We start from the raw sequence: 9,438 nt of genomic DNA, 5'->3' as shown, positions 1-9,438 counted from the left end.
ACTGCCTGGAAGCTAATTCAATAACCCTCAGAAGAGCTCTGACTACCCAGTGTTTGGGATTAGTGTATTTGGAGTCCATTAAAATCTTACCCTGTGGACAGGAGGACCTGTGGCCACCTTTTGGAAGCTGAATTTGCTCCTTGTTTGTCTTAGATGAAAGCTGCCTGGGGGGAGAAAGCTGAAGCCTAAGTTCCTATCCTCTTTGGGCTCTCGCAAACACCTGAAGTCTTGAAGGTTCCTGAAGGGTACCAGGGGCCTGGCAACCTAAGAGGTGGGCTGAGAAGGGGCCAAACTGTCAAAACAGACTGTGCCACACATAGGGTACAAACCCCAATAAGACTCAAAACAGAGACTAGACACTCGTGACTGCTCATGGATGTATATTTTAATAAAAATAATTCTGTCAAAATACAACAGGAGTTTTTTCATTTCTCAAGTACAATTTAATAGGATGTTTTGTGTTAAATTCTCTCTAAACCCTCCCACAAGTTTCATGCTAATGCCAAGTATCAACTCGCAAGGACAAAGGCAGAACCAGTGTGCACAATGTGGAGGACATCTGTTTCAGCTGTAGTTACTAATGGAGGAAAACCCTATGCAAAGAGGTGGCACCTGAGGCAGCCAGAGTCCATGAACTGGCCACAGGTCCGGTGCACGGGACTGGCAGTCAAGTGGGGGCTCTGCTGCCTGGCTGCCACATGCATGCATACCTGAGTTGTGAGCAACCAAAGGAACTTTCAGCGCTGACAATTCTCTGCCTCATCTTTGTGCTTGCTTAAGGGGTAGGAAGGTGCTGGGTGGCTGGGCAGTCCCCACTTCCCCATCTCTTAGTGTCCCTGTTCTGGCAGCCTACCCCCCAGCCACAGACCCATGTGGGTGAGGATCAGAGGTTCTGGCTTTCTTTGCATCATCTGCCAGTGTCCGCTCTGGAAGGTAACATCTGGTGGCACAAGGGGAAAAGGTAAACAGGGAAGGCTGCTCCCCCAGGGCTGGATGACCCAACAGAGCCAGGTCTTCTTCCTGTCCTCTTGGGTCAGGTTCAGCCCTTCCCTGGGGCTCCTCCCAGGTGCCTTCCCCACTGTTGGCTCCCAGACAACAGGCTGGTAGGACTGGGTGTGCATAAGGGGCTCCTCTGGCTGGCAGGCAGCCCTGGACTATCAGCAAGATAGTGGACTCAAGCAGCTTGGTTTTGATCCTCTCCATGGCTTGTGGGGCAAAGGCTTATGTCCTAAAGGTAAGCTGTCCAATTGGGACAGAGAGCCCCTCTGGAGAGGAACAGAGTAAACAACTTGGACTCAGCTGAAACAGAGAGATAAGGCACAGAAAATGGGGAGATGGCCATGGGAACTGAGCGCGAGCCAGGTGGACACTCAACCCCAAGCAGCACACAGCTGTCCCGGGCCCTCTTGGGCCCTCTCTCAGCTGCTCCACAATTCAAGCCCAGCCACCCATCCCCATCCCTGACACACCCCTGAAGATACCAGCTGCTTAGACACTGCTGGGGGCCTCACCAGCCTAAGCCTTTCACTCACCATTTGGCTTCAAGACTAAACAGTGTCGTACAGCCCATGGGGATGAGGTTAGTCCCAGCTCTGCCACTAACCTGCTCTGTGACTTTGGCTAAGTCATTTAATCTCCCAGGCCTGTTTCTTTATTAAACGAGAGGACTGGTGGAGTAGATGGTCTCTGAACCCCATTCCAGCTAAAAAAAGCCTCTGGTTTTAATGCCCAATCCTGCTCAGCTCTGATCATTTTAACACCTTGATGTTTTTAACCTCTGCATTTGGGAGCTAGCCATCCCCAGCCTCGCACAGGATGAGTTTTCCTTTACAGACATGACAACACCTCTCCAACAGGCCATGGTCTGTGGGGTGCCAGCCAAGGCCCTGGTGGGGACCAAGAAAAAGCAGCAGCTTATAGGATCATGCCCCAAGGCAGAACTCGGGGAAAGCACAGGGCCAGGGCCCTTACCCCCATCACGAGCAGTTGGTCCAACTGAGTCACATTTCTTGTCCAGCTATGGGCGTGACAGGCAATGAATCTCAGGCTGTACCAACCATCCCTATGTCTGCTGCCAGAGAGCAGGAGCTTATCTAGCCTTTTCCCAGGCAGGGACTCAAAAGTTCAATTTCTGGCCTTGCCCCTTGGCAAGGGCTACCTGTGCACTCCCTCTCACTATGAAGCAGGTAGGGAAAGCCCAGACCCTCCTGGTGCTCCTCTGGGTAGGCCTCCTCCTTTTCTTCCTCCTGGGCAGTCAGTCCTCTCCACTGATGGCTTGCTCAAGTCCCAACAGTCATCTCAGCCCTTCCTCTCCTGATTCCCTGATGGCAGTACCGGGACTGTTTCTACCCCACCAGCTGTGAAGATCCATCTGAAACGGCTGGTGGGACATTTGTAGAGCCCATGAGGTCCCTTCCTCTGGCCAACAAATACTCATAATAGTCTTTTCTAAGAGTGGCTGGGACCAAGCTGCAGGGAGCTGCCTGGCACAGCTGCAGTGAAGCCTGGCTTAGTAGGTCAAGAGTTCCATCCACTCCAGCAACTGGTGGCCCAAGTATCTGCCTCCACAAGGTCCTAGCTTCACAACAGAAAGCATGGATTCCATCAGAGCTGTGCAGAGATGGTGAAGATCCAGGCAGAAAGAAGGCAGTCCCTGTACTCAAGGGCCTCTGTCCTGGAATGGAGACATCCTCCCCGCAGCCTGACACACAGCAGCTCTCGAGTCAAAGGCAGGTAGTTTCCAGGCAATCAATTTAGAGTAAATGAATTATTTGGCCATCTTAACAAGGGAAAACAGGATGCTGAGTGGGGGGAGAAAGGGAGGGGCAAGGTAGGCAGTGAGAGGCAGGGTAGAACGGTAGATAGCGTGCTGGCCAAGGACCCTCTACTCCCTTGCTTTGCTGTGTAGCCCTGGGCCAACCAACTCATTCCTTCTCTGAAGCCTCAGCCCTATAGTTGTCCACCCAAACCCAACTCTCAGGGGCCTAGGGACCCACACCTTTCGGATGCTGCAAACCTGCCCACTAAGTGGCCCCCCAAAGCCTACTGGGCTTCCAGGAGCTGCAGCTGGGCCTGTGGCTCAACAAAGGGGAAGCCTGAAATAAACAAATCACTTGGCTGAGGTGACAGAGATGATTCTTTTTTAATGAGTTGGTCTCAAATAAAAACATATGGTGTCCGGACAGCCTCACCCAAGAGGTGCTGGATCACTAACACTACGATAAATACTGTGTCTTTTTTTAATATATATATTTATATATATAATCTTATTTTTTTTTTTTTTACTTATGAAAATAGTAAGCTATCACCAACTTGGATAGGCTTCATCACTAAATGAGCAGAAACCAGCTCAGCACAAGCTCTCCAGAGATAAATACTGGTGGCTCAGTCAGGAGGAAAAAAACAAAAAGATTTAAAAAACCCCAACCCCTCCTCAAAACAAAACCCCCCTTTCAAACTAGAAGGCGCTACATGAGAGTAACCAGCCAATACTGTGTCAGAGGCCGCTGCACGTGAAGACAGAGACTGAGGGCTGGTGGGGGGGGGGGGGTGGGAAGGGAGGAAGGAAGAAAGGGAAGAGAAGAGAAGAAAGAGAAGAAAGGAAAGAGAAGAGAAAACAAGAAAAGAGAAAAGAGAAGAGAGAAGAAAAGAGAAGAGAAAAGAGAAGAGAAGAGAAGAGAAAAGAGAAGAAAAAAGAAAAGAAAAGAAAAGAAAAGAAAAGAGAAAAGAAAAGAAAAGAAAAGAAAAGAAAGAAAAGAAAAGAAAGAAAAGAAGAAAAGAAAAGTAAACGGAGTTGGGGAGACCAGGCAGGAGGAATGGACTCTGCCCATGGCTTCCAGGTCCCTGCGCCAGATGCCTATGGAGGGCAGGGCTGCTCCAGCCCTGGGGCTGAGGAAGGGCCAGGTGGGGCCAGCCAGCGTGGTCAGCTAGTGCAAGTAGTCGTCGACTCTGGCAAAGGAGCAAGATCCCAGGCCCGCTCTGGCCATGAGCCGTAGACATTCAGATGCCTGACCCAGGGCGAGCATCAGAGGGGGCTGCTTTGGCAGGTTCTGAGACTCTGTGAAGGAGAGACAGGCCTGGTAAATGCTCTGCCCAGGAACTGGGCTCAGGTCAAAGTTCCCTTGGAAGCACAAAGTAGGGGTAGTGGACAGAATCTCTTAGAACATGGTGTTCACATATCTCTGTGTGAGTATGTCCCAGCCACCAGCCCATGGCCATGCAGCCATGCTAGGAACCTGAGGACCTTAACTTTCTTTAGAGCAATGTGTCGGCCCCCGCCTATAGACACAGGCCAGAGTCTATCATGATCTAGCCAGCCAATTCAGCTGGGCAGAGAGAGGTCAAGATTTAGGTTCAGCCATGGAAGCCCAAGTCCTGTGGGCTACCAGAGAGTGCCTGGGCAGAGCACACTGCCCTAATTTGGACAAATACCAGCAATCCCCAGGGAGAGAGGGAGGAGCCACTCTAGGCATTCATGGACCAGCTTCTGTTTTTGTTAGATCTGCTTACCTAAAATGGCGCTGTTGAGGGCAGCACACACAGGCTCCCTCTGGATGGGGTCAAGCTGCTGGCCAACTGGGCAGCTCCAGGGATCTGAGTATGCCAGCAGGCTAAATGCATCCTAAGGGACAGGACATTCTTGAGAGGACTGTGGCACACGTCACACACATACACACCTCCATGACTCCAGGGGCATACAGAGCCCTGCATGGTGCCCTGTGAGCATAGGGTCAGAAAGGACTGTGCCTTCCCCAGAGCCTAGAGAGAGTAGCATATACCCCCAAAGTCCTGCTTCCCATTGTGGACTTCACTAGAACCCACTCTGTCCTGCTGCTGCTGCCCCCACAGCCCTCCCAGAGTCACCCTGCTCCCTCCCCCACAATGGAGGCCTGCTCTGTATGAAGGTCAGGTTGTTCTATACCTGCAGCATCTCCGTGTGGGCCAAATTCTTGCCATACTCCCGGCCCAGCTGCTCACTCAGTGCTTGCAACTCGCGACCAAACAGGATAATCCTTTCTGTGGCAGCCTGGTTGCCCCCACAGAGCTGCCGCCGAGGATGCCCATCATCTGCACCCAGAGCCCAGCAGAGAACAAATCAGGAAGAGTAAGGAGAGAAGGGGAGAACTGGGGTGGGGACCCCAAAAGGAACATGGCGAGAAGGACCTTGGGGAGACTGCCAGAGGCAAGTTAGGGCTGGGAGGAACAGGTGGATCATCTGTAGCTAAGGTGCTTTTAGTCCACCAAGCACATCGTCTAGGGGTCTGGACTTAGAACCTTTCCCTTCTCCCACCCCGTACAGATGCACGGGTGTTCATAAGAGTGCCCACCCTCACCAACTGCCTCTAGCCTCAGACACAGGGGCCCTGATCTTGGCAGCAGGCCAGGGGCCTTCCCGTTTCAACCACCCATTCATGATCGGCTAAGGCGGCAGTGGACCAGGTCTGGTTAGAGTTTCTCAGGCTGTCAAAGCCTGCCCTTCCCAATCCCTTCCTGGGGGACAGAAGACATCTGGATAGAGCCATTACCACCCAGGGATCACCATGCTGAGCCATCATTCTTACCCATGCTGGACTCATCTGTCTGCAGGTCCTCATGCTTGTAGGCGCCATTGACAATGTGTGTGGACACACTCTCCAGCACACCATTGGGGTAATGCTCTGCTTCCATCTCCATCTCACTGTCACTGTGGAGAAGGGTTGAGGTGGGAGTTGGCCAGAGGGATGTGGCTGGAGCAACCTGGTTGGGCTTCCATTCAGGCTTTAGCCACAGATTGCTGTGGGTAAACCAAAGGACCCTAGGAGCATGAAAGGCTTCCCAGGCTCCAACACTCGGACCCTAGTGTGACACCAGCTATCCCCAGAGGCCTGTCATCTGATTCTCACTCTTGTCTCAAAGCTGCCTCTGCAGCTCTCCCCTTCCTGGACTTCCTCTGAGTTGGTGCACCCCTTCTACACATTCCTCCCCTATCCCCCAGTGACCAGAGACCCCTGATAAGAATCTCTAGGTGTCAAACCCAGGTCAAACCTGAGGCATGCCTGGGGGCTGCTGAAAGTCACCTGTAGTCTATAGCCTAATACCTCTGCTGCCCAACCTATCTGACCTCAAGCCCCACCCAGCAAAAGCTTCTTTAGTGTAGACCCTAGGGGTTCTGCCAGGTCTGCTCCCAGGAGACCACATTCTCAGCCTGGCAGTACCAGTGCCTCTGGAAAAAGTCAGGGCCAAGGAAAGTGGCAGCTGGATCATGGGTAGGGCCAGAAGCTGGAGCCAATGCCTGGTCTCGCAGGTCAGCAGCCACTACTCCAGGCACAGACTTGGGATGGAGGTGGGGGTGAAAGACAGGGGGTGGCACTTAAAGGACAGGCTGCAGTGAGCCCAGCTGGTGCAGAGCAGAAAGCAGGAGGAAGAAGCAGAGCAGGACAGGCACCTGGTCTCCTGGTTACTGGTGCTGCTGTGGGGCTGGGACTTGGTGGAATCTGTTGAGTTGGACTCGGAGTAATTGACGGAGGATGGGGATGAGGAGGACGAGGAGGATGAGGAGGAGGAGGAGGAGCTGGGTGCAGGGTATTTACTGTGGTTCTGTTTGCTCTTCGTGGATGCGACGCCATTGCTGCAGCTGGGACTGTCTGCTCCTAGAAACCAGGGGGTAGTCAGAAGAAAAGGGGCAGTTTGCCATCAAATGGGGTCTCAGGAATAACCACAGTGGTCCCATTTCCCTTCCCCCAAATCCAGCAGCGAGTCCTGAGCCCAGCCCAGGGAAGGGCATATGGGTGGCCTTTCTTCTCCACACCAGTTCTTCCCCGAGCCCTCTGGAGAGTGGCTGACCTGTGTTGTGCATGTGGGAACTACTAGGGCCGTGTCGGGGGCTGAGGCTGGGGGAGCCAGGGTAGCTGTCCTGGGACTTGGGGCTTCGGGAGCTCAAGCTGCGGACCTCACTGTCAGTCCCATTCACCATCTCCACAAATTGTCGGCACCTGCAGAGGGAGCAGAGCGGCAATGCTCTGGGCTTGGTCTGGGCTATATGTTCCGACCACCAGCTGGGAGGGGCTGGGCTATGGGGCAGCTGGTGGTGCCCAAAACTTACTTGAGCATGAAGAGCAGGTTAGGGTTATGCTCCAGCAGTCCTGGATAGAAGCGTTGTGTGGTCTCGATGGCCTCACCCACACGGCCCTCCAGCACCAGCTTCTGGATCTCTGCAGAGAGCAAAAGCATGGCAGTGAGTGAGGGGCTGTAGAGCTCCTTCATAGTCACATGCCTACAATACTACCAGCCCCGAGCATGGACTAGCCAATGGTCAGGTGGGCCAGCTCAGAGTAGCATGATGGTTGAGATGCTCACAGAAGAGGCTGCAGAAAGAAACTGGCCTCCCAGCCCCAAAATAGACCCTGGTTTCTGTCAAGTGTCGGGAGTCTTCAAAGAATAACAGGGGAAAACAAGTGGGACTCAGTGCAGAGGCAGGAGAGCAAATTTGGAGGCTTGCTCCTGTGGAGGTCAGTTCGCCAGGGACCTGGGCATGGGGAGGGGCTCTGGCTGTGGGAACATGATCTGGGGTTGGGCACCCAGGCAGCTTGGTGGCCCTAGGGGCTCCTCTTCAGATAGACTTCTCTCCTGTCAGGCTTCACAGGGGGGTGGCAAAGGGAGCACAATGGTTTCTGGGCCAGGACCCAAGTCTTGGCAGTCTTCAGGGGCTGCAGAATGCTCCCTGCTGGGAGAGGAGGTCATCCTCCTCACACTGGCATCTCTGACGTTGACACCTTTCAGGCCATCAGCATCTTGCTCTTGCTCTGGGGCCTGGTGCATCTTGCTGGGAGCGACTTCTGGGTCTGAGGCTCTCATTCGTAGATCCCAAGTCTGGGATCCCTTTCCGTCTGTCTGGCTGGGCGTAGCTTCTCTGGGAGACACAGACACATGCACATACACAGAGACGACAGGCTCAGAGAGACGCAAGCAGGCACACACAGACACACATCCACACACACCCATTCTCCCTCACTCTCCTCTCCTCTTCCTATCTCCTTACTGGGCTCTGTTTCCTCTTTCCCAACACCCTCCTTCCACAAAAGAGCCCCAAACACACAGTATGCAGGCCAGTATGTACACTGGGAAAGTTTCCTTTGACTCCTTCCTTCGGTTGTCTGCAAAAGGCAGGACCAGAGGTGGGAGCAGAGAGAGGTGCCACCGCAGCAGCCACTGAGAACCAGCCTTCACCCTGTCTGACTACTTCAGTCCTTTTTCTGGCCAGGAACAAGCAGAACTACTAAAGCTGAGCAAATGGGAGAGGCAGGACATTGGTCTGGTAAGATGCAAACACACTCTTCCAAAAGACCATGAACAGGAGGCTGAGTAGAGGCCAGGATTTGGGGGAAGGAAACAAGCATGGAGGAGTGGGATCCAGCCATGCCAGGCCCCAGCCTGTGCTGGGCCATCAGAGTGTGTAGTGAAGAGGCTTCACTGAGAAATTCATTCCCATGCTGCTGGGCTGGGGCTGTGGGCTAGTCTCCTGGTGGTAAGGACCAGAGCTGAATGGACTCCTGACAGGTTACCCAAGGCTGGCATGAGCCAGAGAGCAGAGTTAGGGATAGGTGAGGGAGGGAGGGAGGGAGAGAGGAAAGGAGAATCAACCTTACTTTGTCTGTTCTTTATGGATGCTTGTTCTTCCTGAATCGGGGTTTCAGTCATTCGGGCAAAAGCTGTGGCCGTGGCACAATACCCATGATGCACCAGGTAAGATGAGACCATGCTAGAAGAAAGGAAATGCTCAAGGTGACACTTTAGAACTGCATTTCTCACTGACCACCTGAAGGGACAAACTATCTCCCTGTCTGGGCTCCCTTACACACATCATGGAGGTCCAACCTCCACAGAATAAGAATAAAGAGGCTGAAACAAAATGAAAACTTCCCCCAGTGCTCATGCAGTCAGGCTGGAGAAGGGCTGGTCACCAGAGCTGACCTGGTAGCTTGGAGGAGGGGATGCAGTTTCTCTGCAATATGCTGCCCACAAGTGGGCAAATATAACAAAAATACACACACAGGCACATACCATCTCCTTACAGAAACAGGTGCCTCCTGTGAACTGCAGCAAGCCCAGAGCTGGCTGATAGGCTCTCTGAGGGCTTCCTGGAATGGCAGCTGGCCAATCAGCCCGGGAGCTGCCCAGACAGAGACGATGTGTGCCATGTGCATACCCTCTGTAGACACAGAAACTCCTCTGCAGGCTGCCCCGTGTGCCCAGCATAAGCACTGCAGCTCACCCAGTGAACTTAGCCCTCAGGAGTGCTGGCTCTAGCGGGTGATGGGAAGCTAACCCATGACCCAAATTATTCCACAATATGCCACAAGTCAGGGGCTCAGGAAGCCAAGATATAGGCATCGATGCAGCCAACAGGAACACAGGAACACAATTTTTGGGAAATGGCCTGGAGAAGCCCAACGCCCAGTA

At 53.2% G+C, this 9,438-nt stretch overlaps 1 protein-coding gene across 2 annotated transcripts in view; it reads right to left on the bottom strand.

Moving 5' to 3' along the window:
* Nucleotides 1–363: 363 nt before the first annotated feature.
* Nucleotides 364–9,438, bottom strand: part of RANBP10 (RAN binding protein 10) — a 63,134-nt gene continuing 54,059 nt past the window's right edge. Inside the window, exons 7-14 of one of the 2 annotated variants that reach the window (XM_030297839.2) lie at nucleotides 8,625–8,737; nucleotides 7,082–7,190; nucleotides 6,823–6,971; nucleotides 6,425–6,629; nucleotides 5,562–5,683; nucleotides 4,922–5,067; nucleotides 4,510–4,621; nucleotides 364–4,057 (exon numbers count right to left, since the gene is read on the bottom strand). In XM_030297839.2, coding sequence (XP_030153699.1) covers nucleotides 3,927–4,057; nucleotides 4,510–4,621; nucleotides 4,922–5,067; nucleotides 5,562–5,683; nucleotides 6,425–6,629; nucleotides 6,823–6,971; nucleotides 7,082–7,190; nucleotides 8,625–8,737 — 1,087 coding nt within the window. In that variant the 3' untranslated portion in view covers nucleotides 364–3,926. The remainder of the gene's footprint in view (nucleotides 4,058–4,509; nucleotides 4,622–4,921; nucleotides 5,068–5,561; nucleotides 5,684–6,424; nucleotides 6,630–6,822; nucleotides 6,972–7,081; nucleotides 7,191–8,624; nucleotides 8,738–9,438) is intronic. The other variant, XM_030297838.1, reaches the window with a different exon arrangement.

This window comes from Lynx canadensis, chromosome E2 (assembly GCF_007474595.2).
Source record: "Lynx canadensis isolate LIC74 chromosome E2, mLynCan4.pri.v2, whole genome shotgun sequence".
Taxonomy (NCBI): domain Eukaryota; kingdom Metazoa; phylum Chordata; class Mammalia; order Carnivora; family Felidae; genus Lynx; species Lynx canadensis.
The sequence above is the reverse complement of the archived record's forward strand: the minus strand, read 5'-3'. Positions and strand labels throughout refer to the sequence as shown.